General features: G+C 53.4%; 11 protein-coding genes across 11 annotated transcripts; 6 read left to right on the top strand and 5 right to left on the bottom strand.

Moving 5' to 3' along the window:
• Positions 1 to 361: 361 nt before the first annotated feature.
• Positions 362 to 2,515, bottom strand: N7532_004981 (RNA lariat debranching enzyme; the record flags this gene model as incomplete). The annotated part of the gene is made up of 3 exons (XM_056617475.1): positions 362 to 2,227; positions 2,283 to 2,384; positions 2,462 to 2,515. 3 exons carry the CDS (start codon positions 2,513 to 2,515, stop codon positions 362 to 364), a joined length of 2,022 nt encoding a protein of 673 aa, XP_056473634.1.
• A 398-nt stretch (positions 2,516 to 2,913) lies between these two features.
• N7532_004982 (ribonuclease P Rpr2/Rpp21/SNM1 subunit) lies at positions 2,914 to 3,694 on the top strand (the record flags this gene model as incomplete). The annotated part of the gene is made up of 2 exons (XM_056617476.1): positions 2,914 to 3,494; positions 3,688 to 3,694. The coding sequence occupies 2 exons, from the start codon at positions 2,914 to 2,916 to the stop codon at positions 3,692 to 3,694; spliced, it is 588 nt and encodes a 195-aa protein (XP_056473635.1).
• Positions 3,695 to 3,698: 4 nt separating this feature from the next.
• Positions 3,699 to 6,872, top strand: N7532_004983 (TIP120 domain-containing protein; the record flags this gene model as incomplete). The annotated part of the gene is made up of 1 exon (XM_056617477.1): positions 3,699 to 6,872. One exon carries the CDS (start codon positions 3,699 to 3,701, stop codon positions 6,870 to 6,872), a length of 3,174 nt encoding a protein of 1,057 aa, XP_056473636.1.
• A 1,546-nt stretch (positions 6,873 to 8,418) lies between these two features.
• On the top strand, positions 8,419 to 11,016 carry N7532_004984 (sulfatase domain protein; the record flags this gene model as incomplete). The annotated part of the gene is made up of 1 exon (XM_056617478.1): positions 8,419 to 11,016. One exon carries the CDS (start codon positions 8,419 to 8,421, stop codon positions 11,014 to 11,016), a length of 2,598 nt encoding a protein of 865 aa, XP_056473637.1.
• A 457-nt stretch (positions 11,017 to 11,473) lies between these two features.
• Positions 11,474 to 12,289, bottom strand: N7532_004985 (class I SAM-dependent methyltransferase; the record flags this gene model as incomplete). The annotated part of the gene is made up of 1 exon (XM_056617479.1): positions 11,474 to 12,289. The coding sequence occupies one exon, from the start codon at positions 12,287 to 12,289 to the stop codon at positions 11,474 to 11,476; it is 816 nt and encodes a 271-aa protein (XP_056473638.1).
• An 840-nt stretch (positions 12,290 to 13,129) lies between these two features.
• Positions 13,130 to 13,468, top strand: N7532_004986 (Alpha/beta hydrolase fold-1; the record flags this gene model as incomplete). The annotated part of the gene is made up of 1 exon (XM_056617480.1): positions 13,130 to 13,468. One exon carries the CDS (start codon positions 13,130 to 13,132, stop codon positions 13,466 to 13,468), a length of 339 nt encoding a protein of 112 aa, XP_056473639.1.
• A 59-nt stretch (positions 13,469 to 13,527) lies between these two features.
• N7532_004987 (Alpha/beta hydrolase fold-1) lies at positions 13,528 to 13,923 on the top strand (the record flags this gene model as incomplete). The annotated part of the gene is made up of 1 exon (XM_056617481.1): positions 13,528 to 13,923. One exon carries the CDS (start codon positions 13,528 to 13,530, stop codon positions 13,921 to 13,923), a length of 396 nt encoding a protein of 131 aa, XP_056473640.1.
• A 640-nt stretch (positions 13,924 to 14,563) lies between these two features.
• N7532_004988 (threonine aldolase family protein) lies at positions 14,564 to 15,679 on the bottom strand (the record flags this gene model as incomplete). The annotated part of the gene is made up of 1 exon (XM_056617482.1): positions 14,564 to 15,679. One exon carries the CDS (start codon positions 15,677 to 15,679, stop codon positions 14,564 to 14,566), a length of 1,116 nt encoding a protein of 371 aa, XP_056473641.1.
• A 1,571-nt stretch (positions 15,680 to 17,250) lies between these two features.
• N7532_004989 (NAD(P)/FAD-dependent oxidoreductase) lies at positions 17,251 to 18,754 on the bottom strand (the record flags this gene model as incomplete). The annotated part of the gene is made up of 3 exons (XM_056617483.1): positions 17,251 to 17,399; positions 17,464 to 18,423; positions 18,478 to 18,754. The coding sequence occupies 3 exons, from the start codon at positions 18,752 to 18,754 to the stop codon at positions 17,251 to 17,253; spliced, it is 1,386 nt and encodes a 461-aa protein (XP_056473642.1).
• Positions 18,755 to 19,382: 628 nt separating this feature from the next.
• On the top strand, positions 19,383 to 21,092 carry N7532_004990 (allantoate permease; the record flags this gene model as incomplete). The annotated part of the gene is made up of 4 exons (XM_056617484.1): positions 19,383 to 19,506; positions 19,566 to 19,656; positions 19,713 to 19,936; positions 19,990 to 21,092. 4 exons carry the CDS (start codon positions 19,383 to 19,385, stop codon positions 21,090 to 21,092), a joined length of 1,542 nt encoding a protein of 513 aa, XP_056473643.1.
• Positions 21,093 to 21,295: 203 nt separating this feature from the next.
• N7532_004991 (Selenium-binding protein) lies at positions 21,296 to 22,973 on the bottom strand (the record flags this gene model as incomplete). The annotated part of the gene is made up of 6 exons (XM_056617485.1): positions 21,296 to 21,686; positions 21,755 to 21,939; positions 21,997 to 22,413; positions 22,470 to 22,598; positions 22,653 to 22,681; positions 22,736 to 22,973. 6 exons carry the CDS (start codon positions 22,971 to 22,973, stop codon positions 21,296 to 21,298), a joined length of 1,389 nt encoding a protein of 462 aa, XP_056473644.1.
• Positions 22,974 to 23,166: the final 193 nt, after the last annotated feature.

The raw sequence follows: 23,166 nt of genomic DNA on the forward strand, positions 1-23,166 counted from the left end.
AGCAGCAGCGGATGCATGATGAATAGCAAATCTTAGCTTGCCTTTCAGATTCGCAAGTATCATTTGGTTTTCGGCCCATTCATCTTTTAGAACATCAAGACATTAGAGAGGGGGATCCTTTATATATACAGAGCAGGAGACCATGGGGCTGATCACCTTGGTGCCTGGGTACACTATGAGCAGCTAAATGATCGGCACGGTGCATGATCGCAGACAGAAGCCTTCCACATGCGAGAATTACAGGTGAACAGAAGTAGCAAAAACCAATGTTTGTTTATTTCACTTCCTACATTGACCAGAGACGCCACAGACGCCAGAGATAGAGAGAAAGTCGAAAAATATCAAAGCAGAGGTTAACCAGTTAGTAAAGGCCGCCGCGACCACGACCACGACCACGACCACGACCACGACCTCCACCTCGGCCACCTCGGCCACCTCGACCGCGACGACCACGGCGGTGAACAGGATGAGCGGTAGTATCAGGGGCATTGCGAATGTTTTCGAGGCACTCCTCCTCGCTCAGGTAGAACTTGTTGTCGATTCCGATCAGTTCACAGAATTGGGCAGTCTGAGGGTTCGGGTACTCTCGAGGAGTCTGTGGGTTCTGGATGTTCGATTCGGTGTCTGGGTCGAACGTCGGAGCGCATCGGACAAAGTTGGAGGGAATATCGAGCAAACCCTTCTTGACGATGTTCTCGTCAACCCAACGCATGTTCTCTTCGATCAAGGGCAAATAATGCCGAGTTCCGAGATCAAAAGGAACTCTGGCATTCGGGTCTCCAAGAACCAGGTCGTCGGCAAAAGTGCGGAGGATAGCGAGCCATTCGGGGTCATACCGGATCCGTGGCGACGTGCGTGGCTCGTCGAGATCATCACTAGTGGAAGTGGGAACAACCCCCTGTGAGCGGGGAGTAACTCTAACGAATTGCAGATAAGGATCATGATTATTCGGCTTGTCCAGAGCCAAGAATTTGGTCAACTTGTTTGTAATCCTGACGGGCGTCTTGGGCTTGGCCGGCGCTGCCGGAGGGCGTGCGAATGCAGCGGGAAGCTTTGTGCGGAGCGAATCCGCAACTTCTTCGTTGGCCAACTTAGACAATGAAGGAGTATCATTAGCGCCATCGGTGTCCAAGGAGGGAACTTCGGTCGTAACGGTTTTCGACGGACCGGGCTGGTCATTAACATTGGCCGGTGCCTCCATGTTCTCAGAGCCGTTTTCGCTCTCAGAATCCAGAGCGATTTCAGCGTCGTTCTTAGCACGTTTGTTTGGATGGGGATCTTGTTCCAAAGTCGTCTCCACGGTCTCCAAATATCCAGTATCGGGGTTCTTCCACTTTGTAGCGGTCTGAAGAGGCGGAGCCGTCTTTCCACTGCGCATTTCAGCAAGGAACTCTCCAAAGGCCGCTTCTTCGGTGCGGCGTGCCACGGCATGAAAACCGTTCCATGCGGCGATGCGTTCTTCCCGGCTTCCGGTAGCCGGAAGAATTCTGTTAGACACCGCGTCGGCGTGAGGGACGTACAGTTCATCTCGATTAGTCTGTTCGGTTTGAGTAGAAATAGGCTGGTCATCGGCGACTTCAACAGCCCATTCAGCGGGCAACAGGGGATTTTGGTCGATCTGCTTCGTAGTGGCATTGTCATGCGGAACAGCAGCCGCAAATTTCACATGTAAATGAGCAGACAGCCAGTATGCCGGGCGCAAATGGTCGAGAACCTGACGAGCGGCTTTGTTGCCGAGTCTTCCGTGAATAGAGTCCTCGCGGAAGCCCTTCTTCTTCTTGAACAGAAGATCCTCATCTCCAAAGTGCTCGACTCCTCGAGGCCAGTCGTGCGAGAGACCGATATCCACCTGCGTCTGCACCTGGAGGAGCTTGCGGACGTCCAGCTCCCGGACATGGAAAGCGGAGGTAAGCTCAAGATCGCCGTAGGGGATATGTTCGAAATGAGGCTTATTGTAATCATATGGTTTGAAGATTCCACTCAGACTCGCAATGCGGAGGCCTCCAACAGAAACGATGCCCGCGGCACCGAGGTAGTAAATGTTCTCAGCCATCCAGCCGCCATAGTACAGCTCGCGAGAATAGTTGACAGCTTCGTGATTGCCGCCACAGAAGATCGTGAGATAAGGGGCTGTGCGCTCACCGCTGTAGTACTCGTGGAAATCTCCCATCTTTCGGTACTTGGCTGGGACAGACAGACAAGCGGCATCGTCAACATTGCGGAGTGCCTGCGCTGAGGTTAGTTGGTGTCATGTGTCGATGTGTACAAAATCCTGAACTTACTTGAAAATCACCTCCGATGATAACGAGGTCAACACTAGACCATTCCTCGTTGGCGGCTTGCCATTGAATGTCCTGGTACAGTTGGTTCAGGTTTCCATGAGCCTGTAGAAGATTAGTATCATCGATGATGTGGTTGCTTGTTGCAGCGAGAGAGCAACCGAGCAAAGGATCACACGTACACAGCCGACCGTCACCACATTCAACGGAGTTCGCTCCTGGAATAGCTCCGACATGGTCGGCCACCAGAGGAACTGCGCCGAGTATGAGATCGATGAAGTAGGACAAGAGGTATGGGATGCCTCAAAAAGCAAGGGGATGTCGACAGTGTTGAAGTTGTGTAGGAGTGATGAAATTGGAAAAGGGCAGAAACTTGGGGGTGGGAATATAAAGTGCGCAGTCCAGAAAAAGGAGGGGAGAAAGGATGGAGAGAAAGGGTGGGGAGAAGAGGATTGGCGAGAGTTGCGGACGTTATCTTCATTGTCGTGCAAAAGTGAAGGACGAAGTGGTGAGTGCTCGGCGGACCAAAGTGGGGCCCATTCGCGCCTCTTCACTGCTGGCCGCGACGGTTCACCACCCTCGACCGTCTACCCTAACACACCTTAGGGAATTTACTACACAGGCTGCGAGCGTCATGGCACCGGTTGAACCCCCTCAGCTACGTTTTCTCTCCCAGTCAGCCAACTTGCTGGCCTCCAGCAGCCCCTCGACGGCTGCGCATCTCCTCACAGCCCATACTGGTCTCCTCCATAAGGAGGGAAAGTCACTTAATGCACGCCAACATAAGCATCACTGCGCAGGCTGTGGTGGTCTCAGGGACCAGAAATCTCTATGTTCTCAAACTACGAAGATCAAGTATAGGTCAAAACCTCAGGCATTAGCCACTGTCTATAAGTGTTTGCGCTGCAATCAACGTGCTGTCATCCCAAGCAAACGGCCGGCCTCAAAAGCCGCTGCTCGTATTGCTCCATCTTCAGCTACAGCTCTAGCTGCAGCTACAGCTGCCAATGCCGCTTCACCACATCCTGAGACATCTATTCCAAAGTCTTCTATGCAGCAGATTCCTCCATCTACTGGTCCAGGTCCGTCTGAAAAGAGTGGCGATAACGTCAACAGCAAGAGACGAGCCAAGGCGAGAAAGCAAGGCGGCCTCCAAGCCTTACTGGCCTCTAAAAAGAGCACGCAACCCTCGCTGGACTTGCTCGACTTTTTGCAGTAAAATCGTTCTGCCGTCGGCGGAACCTTCCGGAAAGGGTTTTTCCGAGGAGCCCCGCGTCGTGACAGCTCCCTTCATGCTTTGACTTGAACCTCCATGGTTTTTGTGTTTCAACTCCCCCCACCACTTGAGGATTGACCCTGCAAGTGAATCATCTGCTCTCCGCATCGCCAATTCTGGGTCTTGCATGAGCCTCTGATACTATGTCGGACTACTCGCACGATGAGGATCACGACCCTCAGGCGGACGAGCTCCGCGAGACGGCGCTGGTCACCCTTGAGGCGATGATCAGCTCCTGCAACCAGCAAATGCAGCCTTACCTCGCCAATACAATCCAGGCCGCCCTCCGATCCCTCAAATACGACCCCAATGTTGCCGAAAACGAAGACGACGAAGAAATGGGGGGCACACAGGATGATGGGAGCGAGGACGATGCCACCGAGGACCCTGACATGGACGATGACGAGTTCGACGACTTTGAGGAGGAAGATGGATATAGTGATGTTGACGATATGAGCTGGAAGGTTCGTCGATGTGCCGCCAAGCTTCTCTACTCCGTCATTTCCTCGTACGGCCATAGCCGGGCCCTCGACGACTCCGCTCTATACCAGAGTATCTCGCCCGCTCTGATCTCTCGGATCAGCAAAGAACGGGAAGAGAGTGTGAAGCTGGAAGTCATTATTACTCTCACGACACTCGTTTGCAAGATCAGCGAGGGCTCTACTGTTGTCACATCAAATGGGTTCTTGGAAGCCGTGGGAGGGTCGAAGAACTCCCGTAAACGCCGACGCCAGGATAGCGACGCTAGCATGGTCGACTTTGAGCCGGGTGCTGGTACCTCTTCCGCCATCGACTCGCCTTTCGTTCCTTCCTCGCCCAAGTCTGGGCCCCAGGCGGACCTCGCTCGCTCAGTTCCCTTGATTGTACAGAGCCTAGTGAAGGTGTGGAAGCAGGCCTCCATGCCCCTGCGCCAGGCCGTCGTGGTCCTTCTGAAAAGCCTCTCCCTTGCGCGCTACGGAGGCCTGGCAGATCATCTGCAGCAGATTGAAGATCTCATTGCGGATGCTCTCAAGATATCGTCGCTCTCGGGGACCTCTACTGCTCATGCGCGTGCTGCTGTCAGCCCAAGTAGCCTGCAGATTGAGACCCTGGGCCTAATTTCTGCCATCACTGAGACACACGTGTCCGATGCGTTGCTCCCTTTCCTTATCGCACTCGTGCCCGGTGTTATGGGGGCCGTCAATGAGAGAAACTACAAGGTCAGCAGCGAGGCACTCGGTGCGGTCGAGCAAATTGTGAAGGCCCTCACACCCCCTCGCGTCTCTTCCAACGCCCCAGATGTGGCCATGCAGCTAGAGAAACTATACGACGTGATTCTTACTCGCATCACCGACACCAGCGCAGACTTAGAAGTCCGTCAGCGCGCTATCCATGTTTTCGGTGTGCTCTTGGCACGCACCTCTGGGGAACGGGGTACCGAATATCTCTCTGCCGATCGTCGATTCAAGGGCTTGGCCGTCATGGGTGACCGTGCCAAGAATGAAACCACTCGCCTTGCGGCTGTACGTGCGATCGATGATATTCTTGTTTTGGCCAGTCGTAAGGAGGATGTTGATGCAGCTTGGGTGAACGATGTATCTCAAGAATTGGGATCCAACCTTAGGAAGTCGGATCGTGCTCTTCGAGGCTCATGCCTGGAAGCTTTGCGAAGCCTAGCCATGAACTCCAACGTCAGAACCCACCTCATCCCCGACACTATGATCGCTCTCGAAAATTCTCTCTTGCCTCTTCTTTCGGCAGCCGACTTCCATTTGCTCACACCAACGCTGATCATCATCGCTAAGCTCGTTCCCGACAATTCGAAGTCGCTCGTGAACGAAACTCTGATCTCTGCAATCTGCTCTATTGTGAAGCAACCCCTGATCGGCACAGTTCTCAAGGCTTTGCTTCTTCTCGTGAAAGTCATCGGCGACGAAGGCGCTGGCGCTAAGTTGATGGAGAACTTATTGCAGAATGTAGGAATTACCGGGGATTCCTCCGTCGTTGGCCGAGCTATTGGAACGCTTCTGGTCCATGGCGGTAGCAACCTGGGCGTGACCATGGAGGATTTCTCTACTGAGCTACGTACTGCGAAGGATGAGAGTCGCAAATGCCTTGCGCTGGCTATTCTCGGCGAAATCGGCCTGCGTATGGGTACGGATTGCACTCTGACACCCGACATCTATATCGCTCACTTTGACTCTCCGTCCGATCATGTCCGTCTCGCTGCTGCAACTGCACTGGGCAACGCCGCTGCGGGCAGTCTGAAGACCTATCTTCCCATCATCCTCAATGGCCTCGACGTGACCAACTCGCACAGCTACCTCTTGCTGCATTCTGTGCGGGAACTGCTTCAGCACCCCGAGGTCGTGCGTCCTGACCTGGCCCCATCTGCCCTCAAGCTTTGGCAAGCGCTTCTTGTCGTTTCAGAAAAGGAGGATAATCGTGCGGTTGGCGCCGAATGCGTGGGCCGACTCGCCTTGATTGACCCAGTGTCTTACATTCCTCACTTCCAGGTATGTCTAAGTCGTTTGCCCCTCGGAGCCGTTTTTTACGGACGCGGCTCTAATCCGACCTCCCAGGAATATCTCGCCAACCTCAATCCTGTTATTCGCGGCGTTGTGATTGCCGCCTTCCGCTATACACTTGCGGACTCAAGCGATGCCTACAATGATGTTCTGCGGCCGTTGATGGTGCCGCTCCTCACACGCATGCTCGACGAGAAGGACCTGGGCAATCACCGCCTTGCCTTGACGACGCTGAACTCCGCCATCCACAACAAGATGGCCTTATTGCGACCCCACCTGGGTGAATTGCTCCCCGCGGTCTTTGATGACACTCAGATCAAGCCGGAGCTTATTCGCGAGGTGCAAATGGGGCCCTTCAAGCACAAGGTGGACGACGGCTTGGACCTGCGGAAGAGTGCCTACGAAACTCTATACGCGTCGCTAGATACTGCCTTTGCCCGGGCCCATGTCGGTGAGATCTTTGACCGTGTCATTGCAGGCATTGAGGACGAGCAAGACATTCGGGCTATCAGTAACCTGATGACCGTGCGGCTAATCAAGATCGCACCGGACGAGACGCAGCGCCGATTGGATGCGCTGTCGGAAAAGTTCACGAATGTATTGTCATTTAAGCCGAAGGATAATGCGGTCAAGCAGGAATTAGAGAAAGCACAGGAGGCGTCGCTGGGCATCCTCAAGATCACAAAGGAACTCAGCAAGGCATTCCCGGGGGCAGAATCGGCAAGCGAGCTGCACAAGTGGAAGGGTTACATGGAGTGGGTTCGTAAGAATTTTGCATCGCAGCTGCACGGGCTCGAGACGGATTTCTGAGAGAACCCCAAAAAAGCGGCTGCCTAGCGGAGCCCCTTTAAAGTGTTCGTGAGGAACCCACCAAGCTCAATGCCAAGCTGCCACCCCTGACGACAAGCTTGACTTCCGTATCTATGATCCTACGAGTATATGCATACCTCTATATATCCATACACTACTGTTCTCTCTGTGAGTTGGCGTAGACGAATTCCTAGTAGGCCCATGCTTGGCTGACGCCAGGTCGGAGATCGAAATCGGTCGATGATCTCTCGCGAACCCACGGCCCCCACGGCGGATCCTCAGCCCTACTCCACCGGCCTCTTTCGCGACCGGGCGGTGTCTCCCCTTCATCGGGTGGCCTTACCAACAGCAGGCGATCGATCGAGTATCCAACGTTGGGTAGGAGACGGAGGACTTGCGTATCCTAGGGTACAGTAGAATGTATACCATAGATGGTAGTTCAAGAAACGCGTCGACTGCTTTCCGCCTCTCCATGGCGGAAACAACATCACATGCATCATGACTAGTTCAAGAAAGCAATCAAGACCGTGAAATCCATTCATGGATACGTCGAGAGAACCGCGAGTATTTCGCTCGCAAAAATCTCATCCCTTGCCACCCGCTCCGTTTTGCCAGTAAGCTTATCTCGGTTAGTCTTTGGCGCTGCCGTTTAATGAGCATCCGGCGATTGGCCGTGAATGCTCCGTGGCTGCGTGTCTGAGAGTCCGCGTGGCGGAAACTAGCGTCGCGCCATGTTCTCCGATGAAAAGATAAACAGGTGGTGCTGAATGATAGAAGATTCCGGGGGAGGCCATCCCCCTCTTTCCAGGAAGAATCGATCGCTGTTAGCGCTGGGCTGTCGAGGCAGCGGAGCAAGGAGGCTTGTTGCAACCTCACAGCCTCATCTGGGTGCGCCGGGGCTGACTGGGTGGGGGGACGTGGGCCGTACATATTTCACATTGAGTGGACAACGCAGTCGGGCGGGGCGCTAGTGATGCAGTCATACGGATGGTGGATGACGAATGGTCTGGTGGAGATGTAGAGCCGCACGGAAGCCTCGTCTGCGCTCTCCGAGACGGATCACCGCGCCGACCAGGGTAACGACTCCTTCAGACCACGGCGAGGATGGAGGTTACTGCAGGCTGACATTCAGGGTCCAGCAGGATACGGGGACAGTGCGCCTGCGTATACCTTGGGTGTTGGCAGAGGACTTGGAGTACCCAGATTGGTAATACGAGGCTGCAATGGGGCCAAGGGGGGCTTTCCAATAATAGGCAGTGGCCCACTGGAAGGAGCCTCGGTTGGCGCAGACGGGTAACTGCTCCACCCACGACGGTCCGAACAAGCCCCCCAAAGAGGCAAAGAGCCTTGTGCCAAATCAGACTCGGAGACCCCAAAAATCTCACCACAGCAGGAAGGACCCTGCCTGAGAGACCCTGTACATCTCGTGCTTAGCCCCCGGCTTGGCTCCGGCCCTAGACCTTTTCTGCCCCCCCTCCCCTTTCGTCTCCTTTGTGTTTTTCCCTCCGGGAATGGAGTCTGTCCCTGTTTCTGCTCACGCTTCACCATGACGGTCGATTGGCGCGTCTTCCTTCAGGAAGTCGTTCGCATCCTGCTCAACCCCAAGACCTGGGTCGATGTTTACTGGCCTGCTTCCCGCAAGTACTTCTTCTCCCTCCTCTTCATCGGTGTCATCTGTGCCAAAGCCCTTCACCTCTACTCTCACCTAAACTCCCTCACCCTCGGCCGCTTTCTCCTCTGGGGCCCGACCTTCTTCGTCCAAGATGTCGTGTGCATCCTCATCGCGCAGATCCTCTGCCAAAAATTCCATAGTCGCTGGTTCCGCGCATTGGCCGCTCCGGTCATGATCTTCGCCAGTCTGATGATCTCCGGGCTTGCCGCCGCCAACATCTCCTTCTATATCCAAACCGGTGCCGAAATCCATTGGCGACAGGCGCACTCCTTCCACCGCGACGCCGCCTCCGTCAAGACCCTCCTCACCGGTCTCACCGGCATCGTCATCGGCGAGGTCCTCTTTACCGCAGCCGCCTGGATCAGCACTCCCTACCTCTACAATTGGGTCCGCGGGGGCGTCCGTGTCCTCAAGGCCACCGTCGAGCCGCTGTGTATCTGCTGCAAGCGCCGCGCCAAGACAAATAAGAAGAACAGCAACAGCAGCAACTCCCCCGACTATGAACAGGTGGCCTACGACGACTGGGACGAGGAGTCCGGCGAGTCCCAATCCATGCTGGATCTCCAGGATTCCATGAAACCCTTGCCCAAATCTTCGGGATCGTCCAACCGGTCCAGGCCATCTCTTCTCCTACGCATCCTCGTCGGCTCGGCCGCCTTCGTCGTCCTTCTCCTCCGCTTCATCCGGCCCTCGGAAACCGCGTACGCTTTCCTCTCGCAGACCGTCATTATCACTCCCTTCGAAAAGATCGAGCGCGACCAGACCTCCGCAGTGGACGTACCCGATCTGCCAGGCGACTGGAGCTGGCTCTTCAACCACACCGCTCTGGCCGCAACCCCGAAGCTGGATTGGCTCCCGGATAAGAAACTACCCGGTTTTCGCGATTGGCGCAAGTCACAAAAGGACAAGGAATATCTGCATTATGACCCGGCTCATGACCCGCTCAAGATCTCCAATCTTGACAAGGAGGTTCTCGAGCCGCTCCGCGACGCCCTCAAGGGTGGCAAGGTGAACATCAAGCACGTCTTTTTGCTGAAGCTCGAGAGTACTCGAGCCGATGTCTTCCCCTTGCGCAAGGAATCTTACCTGGGCGAGCTTATCCAAAAGTCGTACGGTGGAGAGATCCCCGATGAGATCGAAGAAAGGCTGGCCAATTTGACCCGCAATGCGGCACGGTACACCAACACCCCGTCCGGTTTCAATGGCGAAGAAGATGTGAAGCCGTATGGAGGTATGTACATGCGGAATGCGTACACGGGTGATACTTTCACCCTGAAGAGTATTCTGGCTAGTGTCTGCGGCATTGCACCATTGGTGGTCGACTTCAACCGCGAGTATCTGCACCACATCTACGAACCTTGCATGCCACAGGTTTTCAACGCCCTGAACCACCTTTCCAATCATACCCACGACGGGGCGAAGTCGGACGATTTCACCACCTGGCCCTGGCATTCGACGTTCATGCAGAGTATCACCGACAACTACGACAACCAGGACCTGCTGATCCCGGCACTCGGCTTCAAGGACAAGGTCACCGACAAGAAGATCACCGAGGATTACAAGGCGAAGAATGGCACGGCTCCGGAAAAGTACAACTTCTGGGGCTACCCCGAGCACGAACTGCGGGAGTACTTCCTCAATGCCCTCAAGCATGCCGAAAAGAAGCACGAGCGGGTCTTCCTCACTCACCTCACTGGTCAAACACATCATCCGTGGGATATGCCTGCGGGCGACGAGTATGAGGAATACATCCACTCTAGCATGTTCAACCACAATGGCAAGGTGAACCGCTACCTCAATACCCTCGGAGTGGCCGACAAGTGGCTCGGTGAGGTTGCCGAGGTACTGGAGGAAGCCGGTGTGGCCGATGAAACCCTTGTTGTCATGGTCGGCGACCACGGCATCTCCTTAATCGAGGACGGTGGTGTCACCCCCTACGACAACCCGCATGTCTCCAACTTCCATGTTCCCTTGGTGTTCTCCCACCCAAAACTGCCACCAATCAATATCGATTCTCGAGTCACTTCGATGCAGATCCTGCCTACGATCTTTGATCTTCTGGTCGAGTCTGGCTCATTAGACAAGGAGCAGACCAAGGCTATCCAGGATCTTCTGCCTCTGTATGAAGGTCAGTCGATGATCCGCGAGACCGTTCCCGCGAAGGATGGCAAGCGTGACTGGCAATTCACTGTCATGAATACCGGAGCGACTTGGCTGGCTCTGCGATCTGCCGACAAGCCCTACCGCCTGGTGATCCCGCTGGTACCCGACGTCGAATGGCGATTCTCCAACGTCGACATCGACCCGCACGAGCTGGACACCCAGCAGTCATTCAACCTGCTCCCGCTGATCGACCAAGTGGCCCGAGCCCACGATGAAGAGGCGGTTGACTGGGTCAAGGAAGCTGCCCAGGTCACCAAGTGGTGGGTTAGTGAGAACTGGCGTCGCTACGAGTACGAGCCGGAATCATGATCCAGCCACTGAAGTCGTCTGAAGTTCAACGACTTCGATCAACGCAGCTGCGCTGGGTACAGCGGCTGCCAGCACATACCACTTGCTTTTTACCTTTGCTATCGCTTTCGCTCTTACGATTCGAGCGTGAGCAGGGTCTCTTCAGGGACAACTTGCTGTCCGGGCCATTTCTTCTTTCTTACTTTTATGGCCCAGGCGTTTTGGATGGTGTAAATATGGGAATCGGATTTGTGTGATAGGGTAACCATTTGTTGTACATTACAATCTGGAGATGTCTATCTTATTGATTGCATCTGATAATGACGCCTACGGCATATCAAATAGACTTGCATACTTTCATCGACTTGCATACTTTCGTCTGACGCCACGTCACGATAGGTAGAATGAGCTCTCTTCAGATCGCTTCGTGCGAGAATCATAGCGCTGTTCTTCTGGCCTAGTCTCTGGGTCCCTAATACTACTGCTTATGTGACAGGATCTCTGCATTGGGAATGGACAACCACGCATCCTGGTCCTCTCCCCATTCCTTCCAGGTCCTCGACACCCTCTCCAAATCCTCCTGTGTCGCTAACTTGCCCTCCATTGCCGTAGCGGCAAAAGCAGACTTCAGCGCCCGCTCCTGCCACGAGCCACTCCACCAGGCAATCTCCTCTTTAGTTGAGTAGCACCACATTGAACAAGACGACTTGACCTCACTCAGACCTGCTTGTCGGGCCCATGCATGCAAGACTCGGCCCGCATTCGGTTCGCCCCCATTATACCGCGCAACCCGATCATATAGTCCCTGCCATTCCTTCAGCCCAGGAAGTTCAGGGTACCACACGAAGACCCCATAGTCGGCCTCCCGCGCCGCAACAATACCACCGCTCTTCGCGACCCGATTCATCTCCCGAAGCATTCCCACGGGGTCCCCCACATGCTGCAGAACCTGGTGACAAAGAACGACATCGAAACTACCATCCGCAAAAGAAAGATCATTGGCATCACCCTCCACAAATTCAATATTGGTGATTCCCCGGGTCTCCGCGAGATCTCGCGCTTGTGCGAGGATCGAACCCGCCCGCTCAAGACCCGTTACGGATCCCTTGGGAACATACTCGGCCAAGTCGACCGTGATGGTGCCGGGCCCGCAGCCGATGTCGAGGATTTTCATGCTGGGCTTGAGGTGTGGGAGGAGGAAGGCGACGGAGTTTTTGGCTGTGCGCGCTGCGTGGCTGCGGATCACGCTGGCGTGGTGGCCGTGGGTGTATGTTGCTGATTCGATTTTGGGCATTTTGGCACAGCGGGTTTTTTGGAATTTTTGTGGCAAATTTTTTTTGGAAGAATGGAAAAGTCACACTTCAATGGGGCTCCTGGAGCTTCAAGCTGATTTCTTACTGTTCTGCGGTTGTTGTTCAGCTTATATACCTTCGTCGAGATGATGATGTACTCTAGTTAGAACCCCGATATCGGAGCCCGAGCTGGCACCGCCGCCGATCCTTCCACTTTGCACTGATTAGACAGAAGGGTGATGATAGATTCGAACGGTGGGAATTGAGGAACTGCGGCTCAGAGTTGACTTTCGATCGATGGCTGGTGCGCAACGCATGCTGAGTACGTACTTAGGCGGGGGCCCATGCCTTATGGCTGCCGCGAGGCTTGTGCGGAGGGTCGACTTGGATCTATATATCCCAATGCCCCTTCCTTCTACTGTTTGATTGACTTCGAAAAGCTACATAGTGCAGTGTTGATGATGCTTTAGCTCTTACTTTTGTATTATTTGAAGGCTCATTCTATGCGGACCCACATTTGGGTTGAAGAGTGTCATCTCTCATATCCTTTTGCCTCGAAAAGGACCTCGTGAATGGGCGCATCATGACCTAGTCGGGTCCGCTGGATGCCGGCTTTCATGGGCCAGGACTCATACCACCAGATCTGTGTCTTCCGCTATATTTTTCGTCAGCGACGGGGCTTGAAATGCTGCTCCTGCCTAACTACCCGCTGCGATCGCTAAATCAGCACGATATCTGCACTCGAAACATTTATCACGTCGAGTTATTCCACCAACTGACGAAAGAACAAACCTCCAGTATCACTCACATTTGAAAATCGGCGAGCAGTTCTCACGATCACCATGGCGCCACCAGCAAACGACTACGCGTTCCTCCTTATCCCCGGCTCGTTCGCAACACCCGCAGCTTACACCAAGCTTGTTGAAGGCCTGCGTGCTCATATCCAAGAGACTCACATCATCGACCTTCTCTCTGTCAACGATGGCTCGCGGCAGCCACCAGCAACAATGGAAGACGACGCAGCACACATTCGCCAAGCCACACTGTCCATCCTAGACGACCCAAGCAACCCTAAAAACATCGTTGTCGTACCTCATTCCTACGGCGGCATTCCCACGACCTGCGCTTTGAAAGGCCTTAATACGAAAGCCCGACAAGAGCAAGGAAAAGCACATCTGTGACAGAAAACGTCTTCTTGGCCTCCTTCATCCTCTCCGAGGGCGGGTCCCTCCGCGGCATCATGAACGAGTTCGACGCCCTCCACGAGCCTCTGAAAACCGGTAATCCCGGAGGATACTTGCCTGCATTTACTCCAGAACTGGCACAACTTGTCTTCAACGGCCTCGAGCCGGAGGAAGTTCTCGCGTTCCTTAGAGCGATGTCTCTCCATGGTTCGGACAACTACAACGGGGAGATTTTCTACGCTGCGTGGAAGGATATTCCCAGTGTCTACATGATACCGAGTATTGATATCATTGTTCCGGTGCTGATGCAGGAGACCATGGTTGAGCGGGCGGCGAAGGCGAGTTCGGTAGTTGAAAGGGTTTTGGTCGAAGGGGCCGCCCATGGAGTACCTGTTAGCCAGCTCGAACTTGTCATTGCCGAATTGGTCAAAATGGCCCAGCGGCAATCATAGACTTGATCAGCCTGTGCGTTGAGATGGTTACGCTGTTGGCGATTATATATGATGCACCTCACCTCCCTCGTATTATTGAGTCATGACCCGTTGCATATAGGAATCAGCACCAGCAAAAGACAGATGGAGATGAGATTGTATGCGCCCACATGAAACCTGAGCAGATATCAACCTATTAAACGAGCGCAATTAGAAAAACAAAATTCTAAAGAGGCAAATGCGCTTTCGGCATTATCCGCCAGGGCTCCATCAAAGCCTTGTAGCGTTGTATACATAGAGTTTGGTAGACTGCAGCGGAGCGTGGCCGACACCGGAGCTCTTTCCCCAGTGGCCCACTATAAGCCTACCTCACTATTTCTACCAACAGGTACTGCATGGTTACTAGACATTACATGGTGGTGTTGATATTCCTACCTCGAAGCAGATTATCTGGAATCGATGAGGCTGGTCCAGACCATTTGCTGGTTGATAACGACCGGCTTCGGAGTGTTGAGTGTTCCTGACCTGCAGCGTACTCAAATGCAATCGAGTCAAGCAACTCGGTTTTGTATCGTAGATAGTAGGTTGCTCAAAAAATTTGAAATGTGCTTATTTTAGTCAAATAGCCACCCGTGCATTGCGTCATTTGATTCACAAGCCTTTAGTTGTATTCGTTCATCTTTGAGGAACTACCGTAACCCGCTGGCGCCACCTTGGACACATAATCCGATGGTAGACTTTTCGTAATATCCACTGCTGCAGCAATGGCCGCTTTGAGGTTCTCAATCGCCTCGTCACTGACTTGATGATGCAAGGAGATTCGCTCGTCCTGTAACTTGACATCAAATTTCTGACACTGCTCCAGCAAAACACCCATGTCAATCTTAGACCGAGCAGCATCGATGAAGAAGAAATTGGTGTCCACAGGGATCTGAGGAAAGACGCCAATTGCCTCCAGATCCTTTTCCAATTTCTTTGCTTTCTCATGTGTTCCCCTCATGGTAGGCCAAACCTCCTTCAACGCGACCATGGCGGCAGAGGTCAGAACTCCAGCCTGCCGAATTCCTCCTCCCTGCTGCTTCCGCAGCCATCTGGCTTGTTTGATATTCTTCTTTGTAGTTGCAAGCACTCCGCCAACTGGTGCTCCGAGCCCTTTCGACACACACATGGAAACACTGTCAAAGTACTGGCAGTAGTCGGCTAGCGAGAGACCGGTAGCGGCAGTAGCATTCCACAGTCTAGCCCCGTCACAGTGGACCTTGATATCATTGGCATGGGCGAATTCGGAAATCTTCTTAATCTCATCAATCGGCGTCACGACGCCTCCGATGGTGACCTCGAGGGAAATGACCCTCGTCGGAGCCGTGTGGATATCATCACCCAATACCACCCACTTCTTTACATCATCCAGAGTCATGTAGATTCCATTCGCGGGATGAACAGGGGTCACCATGGCCTGGGATAGGACAGCGAGTCCCGAACCTTCTTCTGCGTAGACGTGAGCTCGATAGTCACACAGCACCGAGTGAGGCGGCTGGTTAAGGTGGATGCGGACGCCGATTTGGTTGCCCATAGTACCAGAGAGCATGAAGAGGGCGTCTTCCATCCCCGTCAAACGGGCGATCTCCTTCTGGAACTCCGTGGTCGAGTTATCTTCTTGGTAGACGTCGTCGCCAAAGCTGGCATTGGCCATGGCGTTCAGCATGGCGGCCGTCGGGGTGGTGAAGGTATCGCTGCGGAATTCATTGGCGGATCTGGAATTGCTCGAGGTAGCCATCTTGTCTTCGGTGATGGAGTTCTTCAAGTGGGATGTGATGCTATTGACAGGGGCACCCTGGAATTTGGGCCGGAGAATCAACGGTTTTCCCCTCTGCGGGGACCGCCCCACCTGTTAACGCTACACGACAACACTAGGCCCTCTGGGAAATTCTTTCTTGTCAGGATTGCTCATGAGAGCTTTCATCATCTACGCACCGCGTGGATCTCGAGGTGCAGATTTGCCGGACCCTACAATACACTCTTGTCGCATCCGTTGGAACGGTGGTACGGACTTGGGTGCTCTGGGAGTAATGGAAGCAGTAGCAGGCCAGATCGTCGGATGCGTATACTCAGTGGTGCTGTCTATTCAAGGTTTGGGAGCTAATAGGATGCACAAGTTGCCGTGCGTGTTATTTGATGCGATCCCGAAATAAATGCAGTTCAGGTGTCCGGCGAAACTGTCCTGAGCCGGTATCTGTTCATTATTGAGGGACGGAGGTCGAGGTCGGGGAGGACGTGCGCGAAAAGAGTCTCCTGTGAGAAAGGAAAATAGGATAGGCTGCTTCTCCGCTGTTCAGTGGTTGTGCTGCGTCCCAGAGCCCAGGGGCGTGTTAAATCCCGAGAACGTTGGCCCGCATTCCCGTGGAATCCGAGTCCGCTCCAAAGCCGGTTTACGTTGTATCATATCGCACGGTGGACCTGATCATTCATCTCTTAATCTCGCTATGTAATTCGAGGCTTTGGAAGCATGGGAGGGAAGGAGTTCAGTGGCTCCAGGGAGAAGAACCTTCACAGTACACGAACAAGTCTAGTACTATCATCGTCAGCCAGCGAGGCAAGAGCAATGAGAAAAATATGTCTATTTGCAGATTCCTGATCGTCCAACGTATGGATGAACAAAAAGAGAAGGAGAGGATAATTCTGGAAGATGCACGATCCTGGGGATCGCCACCGAAAAAGCTCAGCATCTACAGGACAGGAAATAAAGTGGACTCGAAACTGACAGACTATGCTTCGACAATGGAGCCTTTCAGCCTGGTGATGCACTAGTGTAGTATCAGCTGCAATCACCAATATCCAAAGATCAGAATAGCACACAGAGAGCAAGACAGAGATATGATAAAACAGAGCTTGGAGATGAGAGGAAGAGGAGGAAGATGAAATCGATGGAAGGTAGCCTCAAGTAAATACTGTGGCACGTGATGCGCCTGACCTTCCCATCGCTCTTCCGGTAAAATATTGCGTGCCCTAAAGTGTGCTCTGGTACATGCTGAAGCAAATATTAGGTACCGTGGCCGGACATTTAGAACTTCGTAAGGTCGAAACTGATGTTTTCCAGAAACCCAAAGGACACTCAGACTAGTCCATTGACAGTTTTTGAATCGGCATTTATGAACGAAGGCTCAAGGCCTGGGAATCGCCACAACCATTACCCCAGAAATATTACATTCTTGAAATGATGAATTCATAGGTAATAGCCCAACTCAGCGCAAATACTGTGAGATGTGAGACCGAGAGGAGTGAACTGCAGTTCTATGTGCAGCATGCTATAAATCATGGAAACATCGGTCAAATGGAGTACCTTAAATATTACCAGATAGAGGGTAGGTCACCCGCAGACAGTCGCGATAGCCTCTCGGGGCTGAACTGGAAGCACTCCGGCAATCCAGTATCTTTCCACTGCCTCTGACCTACCAGCTTTGCCACGGCCGGGGCGCATGTGAATATACGTGCCATTCCTGTATCGTGTGTCAACTAAGCCATCATCAAAAGTGTCTCAGGGCGGAGTGCAGCTTCACGTACCGTGTCCATTAAACCCGGCACAGATGTATTGCCCCGGAAGCGAGTCGATTGCGCCAACAAAGGGGACCGAGTCGGTAGTCATGGCGATAATTCCAGTCCAAGCATGGTCAACGCCCTCACCATGGGCCGATCCCTCGGAACTATAGGAAGGGAACAAGTCTCCAAAGTTGCGCACGGCGTCCTGGGCAATCTCCTCGTTGTATCGAGTATCGTCGGTGCTGAATCGACTAGCCAATGTCTCCTCTGAGAGGGTGGGATTGGTTCGTGAAACACCCAGCACCAATGTCCCGTCATCTTTCCGCTGGATCAAAGAATAAAAGTGATAGAGACTGTATCGTAGGGAGAGTGTGCTTTGAAGTGCGTTTTCGGCCGCGAGAGCAGGCGTCGGAACTATAGAATGAGCCTGAGCACGGTTTGGGCGAATGTAGGACTCGAGTTGTGGGAGGAGCAGAGCTGCGTGTGCGTTGGTACAGTGGATAATGGTCTCTGCTGTCACGGTTCCACGGGGTGTATGGACATCCCAAGCGGTCGGCGACGTCTCATTCTGCTTCACCTCGGTTGCGGGACAAAAGGTGAACAGCCTAGCTCCCTTTTGTATCACCGATTGCAGAAGAAACTGGGCCAGCTTAGCCGGATGGCTGGACCCTCCGGGCCACTCGTATGCTGCGACGGCACCAGGAACTCTCGTCCGCTCCTGCGCCTCTTTGCCTAAGTAGTATTTGATGTGGGAGGTATCGCCGCCTGCTTGCCGATATGCCTCGAAACTATCTGCTTCATATTTCGCGAACTCGGGGGTCATGCACACGTCGAATGTGGTAGTCAAATTGAAATCGCATTGTACGTTGTGGTTTTTCACGAATTCGTCGACTTTCTGGAGGACCAGACGCTCGTTCTCGATAATCTTGAGTGCTTGCTCCGTACCATGGACCTTGGCGTAGGCACTAAAACCGCGGAATGCATCTAGAGCTCCATCAGAACTTGCTATGTTTTGTCCGACGCAACAGCTGCACATACCTGGACGGACATGGCCCGCATTCCGAGAACTCGCTCCACTGGCCGCTTCGCGCGCCTCCAAGATTATCAGGTCCTCGGCTTCGACGCCGGTCTCGAGTAGCTCGAATGCCGTGAGACCGCCGGAAATCCCGGAGCCAATAATCACGTATTTGCTTTTCTCAGGGACCGTGGAGTTGCGATTGGCGAAGAGATGTGGAAAGGCGCGCGTGGTGCGCTGCCAGTAGCTCAGGCATGGCGTGGTGCTCGGAAGACTCCGACTCGATCCATCGTGGGCCATTTTTGCGGGGGGAAGTTTAAGCAAGCCGCGGTCCCAGCACTCGCCCTACCCTACAGCACTACTAATATACTACCCTAACGTGATCTGCGGGGAAGCCGCATCTCCACTGACTTCACCTCCAACCACCAACCACCGCAATTGTCCGCGGATTACTATCGACCGGTTCGTCTTTATCGCAGGCTAGATCCCAAACAGGCAATTATGTGTCGGAGATACGAGCGACCCTCCAGACTAACACCCCCGTACACTCTAGTGCCTCCACTGCACCGTACCTATCTCCGATCATCGCGGTGACCGGCGTTTGGCGCGCGGCACAAACTCGCCTTTTCCTGCACCCCGGCCAACTGAGGCTACAATGCAGGAGTCGAAGTGGAGTCGCCAACGTTGGGGTGAGCCCTTCTTGCGCCGGAAAGACTCCGACATCGCGCCCGCCTCGCCCTAGAATGCGGCTAGTTATTGGACGCCGGCTTATCACGCGGGCTTCCCCCTCAGATCTGCACTGTTCCGTTGTGACCCCGGACGCCAAGCCATGCTTATCACGCTGCGAGCTCCTATTTAGAGTCTCGGAGGGGGTCTGCTCTTCTCGTCTGTCTTCTTAGTTCTTCATCCCTTCCCTGCCCGGTCTGCCATGGGACCTTTCAAGTTCCTTCGCCGCGATGAGTCGGAGTCCAGCCATGCGCGATCGTCAGAGGAAAAGGCCCTTGTGCGACGCCTCGACATGTTTCTTCTTACCTTTGGCTGTCTTTCACAAGGTTAGTCAACATGCGCAAAAAACTGGAAGAATACGAGCTACAGTGCTAATATAATCTAGTGATCAAATACCTCGACCAGCAAAATATCAACAATGCCTACGTCTCGGGCATGCAAGAGGACTTGAACCTTTATGGCAACCAGCTCAACCTGTGATTTCTGCCAGAGAACCCCGCACGATTCCCTCAGAGACTTATGATTTAACCAGGTTTACTACATATTTCAATGCTGCATACTGTGTCATGCTCATCCCCTCGCAGATCATTCTGACCTACGTGCGTCCGAGCTACTGGTTGCCGGGCTTGGAAATTCTCTGGGGGCTCCTTACCGGATTGATCGCCATGGCCACCAGCGCTAAGCAGATCTATGTTCTTCGAGTCTTCTTGGGACTGTGCGAAAGTAGTGCCTGGCCTGGAATGATGACCTTGTTCAGTAAGCAATGCTCCTCCCTATTTTTACACCTTTCAAATACTCATACGGTCCAGTGTACTGGTACACGCCAACGGAACTCGCCAAGCGCATGGGATTTTATCATTCCTGTCAAGCCGTAGGACAGATGATGTCCGGGGCTCTCCAAGCTGCCATATCCGATACCCTTGATGGGCACGGTGGCCTGGCCGGCTGGCGATGGCTGTTCGTCATCAACGCCATTATCACAGTCGTGTGGGGATTCGCGGGCTTCGTTATGATCCCGGATCTACCCAACAATCCCAATCCTCGTTCGTTCTGGTTCAAGAAAGTCCATGCCGAACTATCGATGGAGCGGCTCGCTCGCAACGGTCGTGCCGAACCGAAGAAGATGACATGGGCCGGCGTGAAACGCACCTTTTCTGGTTGGGTCGTGTATTTCATCGCCATTCTCTATATCGCGACTGTCCTTGGCACCTACGGATACGTGTATTTCTCGCTATTCCTCAAGTCACTCAAGAATCCGGATGGCAGTGCCAGATGGTCTGTTTCGGAAGTCAACGCCATTCCTATCGGAGGGTCTGCCATCAACGTCGTATTTGTATGGATCTGGGCTCTCTTGTCCGATTTCTTTCGCACTCGTTGGACCTTGATCGTCTTCCAGGGAATCATCGGAATCATTCCGTGTATTATCATGAGCATCTGGACCTCTCATCCCAGTGCAGTTCCTTTGTCGGGTGCATACGCGTCTTATTTTATCAGCTTCATATGCCTCGGAACTGCCCCTCTGATCTTTGCCTGGCTGTCGGACCTCATCCCACAGGATCCCGAGGCTCGTACCCTTGTTGTCGGAGTCTCTGTGGCTGGATACTATGCCATCTCTGCATGGAGTCAAGTCCTGGTCTGGCCCGCATCCCAAGCACCGTATTACAGGTACGGTTGGCAGTCGGCCCTGGCACTCTTGGTCCTTGTCATCATTATGACTTGTGCACTACGCTATATTGATGTGCGGTATCTCTTACCCAAACGTGCTGCGTTCCAAGCCACTATCGATGCACAGGCAGTCGGTGGAAAGACGACTAGCGTATCGGGGCGGTCAGAGAGTCACGATACAAGGGGACAGCCGTCTGGCGTCGATCGCAAGAGAGGACAGACAACTACCGTGGATGAAGTGTGTTAAAATTTGTATCTGTCGCTCGAATCCTCTAGTAAATTGCATTTGTTCAAAATAAAAGAGTGTAGATTAATGAGTGTAGTAGAATTATAAAAGTAAGTGCGCTAATCACCTTGACCTGTTCAGAGAATGTAAAGCGAACCCTCACAGTACGACTCTCTCCAGCCAACCCTCTCCAAACTCCTCTAACTCACAAATGATTAGGCCCTCTAGTAATAGAGAGGGTGGTCAGGGTCAGTCAAATCGAAAACGACGCTGGAGTGAGGCTTAGCGCCACCACGGTTTGAAAATTCCTTGCTGAAGTCGATGGTGCGGTTGAAGGACAGGCTACCGTCATCGTTGAGGTCGATGTACAGCGCCTTGAAATCAGCCGGGGTGTTGATGATACCAATGTCGCCTGTTTGCACGAAGTAGTCCGTCACCACCACGTGCTTCTGGTCCGGAGTCACCTTGATGTAGTGTGGTCCGACAGTGGGCTGGTCCTCATCGGGGTTATCAAGACGCTTCACATTGTTCAGGTCGCTGATGTCGAGGGCGGCAATGTGGTTGGCGGTGGTCAGAGTAGCGTAGAAGTATTTCCCGTCCTGGGTGATGTCGGAGCTGGAGAGAGAAGAGCGTGGTTAGACCTTGATGCTTTCAATGATAGCCTGAGTATTGGGGTCACTTACTAGATAGCGATGGTGTCACGGGCTTTAGGGCCCAGGTCGTAGAGCAGCTCAATCACACCCTGGTTGCCGTTCGCGTCCTTGCGCAGAGGATAGATGATCCAGACCTGGCCCAGGTGCACGGCAGTCGCCAGAGCAGCAGACTCTGGGTTTCCAGGAATGAACTTGACATCCTGAATACCTCCTCCCTATTCATTGAGTCAGCAACACAATTCCAATTCCGACTACTGGTAGACAAAACTTACATCAGGAATAGTCAGAGTGCTCAAGATCTTCTTGGAGTCCAGGTCCCAAAGACGAAGGGTGTTGGCATGGCGAACTCCCAGGGAAGGCTTCAAGATAGTGATGGGCTCAACAAAGTCAGAAGTCAGAATGAGTTTCTTCTCCCAGTCGATGCTCAGACCGTGGGGCGAGAACTGCTCGCCCAGAATGTTGAGGGTGGACTCCACATCCTCGGGCCACTCGTGGATGATGTCAAAATTGGCATCGGTCTCGATGAGACGACCGGGTGCCGTGCCGACTGCAGAGCCCATGTAGGTGATGTAGAATCCGCCATCGGGCTTCGCGCGAACCTCATCGGCAATGGAGCTCAAAAGGGCACGGTTGCTCTTGAGGAACTTGGGACGATAGGGGTTGGAGGTGTCGAAGTAGAATCCAGTGTCCTGAAGGGGTTAGTTCAGCCTCGATATGTAGAGAGAAAGCGGGGTGAATGACTAACCTGGGTCTTCAGAAGAGAGAGCAGGCCTCCTCCAAAGAGAGTCTTTCCGTCCAGCGAGGGTCCGAGATGGTGGGGATCGTTTCCACTCGAAGGGACGTCGGTCACCCACAGCAGCGTACCGAAGGTGTCCTACAAAAGCGGTCAGTACTGAACCTTGAAACCCCCGTTTTGATCTTTACTCACATCGTCCAGACTGTAAGTGGCAAGGAAATCTGCGAGGTTTTGATTAGCTATGATCAGGGCGTGCTATCATATTGAGCACGTACCCTTGTGGAACTTGTCACCAGATCCAGTCCAGAAGTATCCGATCTTCTTCGGTTTTATATCACTGGGCGTGAAGGGCGGGCTCTCCAGCGGCGGGGTCGGAACCTGCAGGATAGGCAGAGGAGGTGCGTTGGTGGTCAGAGGCTCCGTGACACCAGGAATCGTGGGAATAAGCGGAGGAAGCGAGAGGCACTCCACAAGGGAGACCAAGTACGCAGCGGTAGCAAGGGAGTACTTCATCTTGGGGCCTTGCAGATAGGCTAACGAATAAAATAGAGAAGAAAACCCTCGCAATTTGTGGATGAGCAGATTTGAGGGAATTAGCAACGCTTATATAGACATCCTGTTCTTCTGCAGCTCGTCGAGGATCACTTCAACTCTCGTCAACTTGTCTTCCTCAATCATACTTAACCGAGAGCACGCAATGAAGCTA

This window comes from Penicillium argentinense (assembly GCF_028826775.1).
Source record: "Penicillium argentinense strain IBT 30761 chromosome Unknown utg000005l_segment0_segment0, whole genome shotgun sequence".
Classification (NCBI taxonomy): domain Eukaryota; kingdom Fungi; phylum Ascomycota; class Eurotiomycetes; order Eurotiales; family Aspergillaceae; genus Penicillium; species Penicillium argentinense.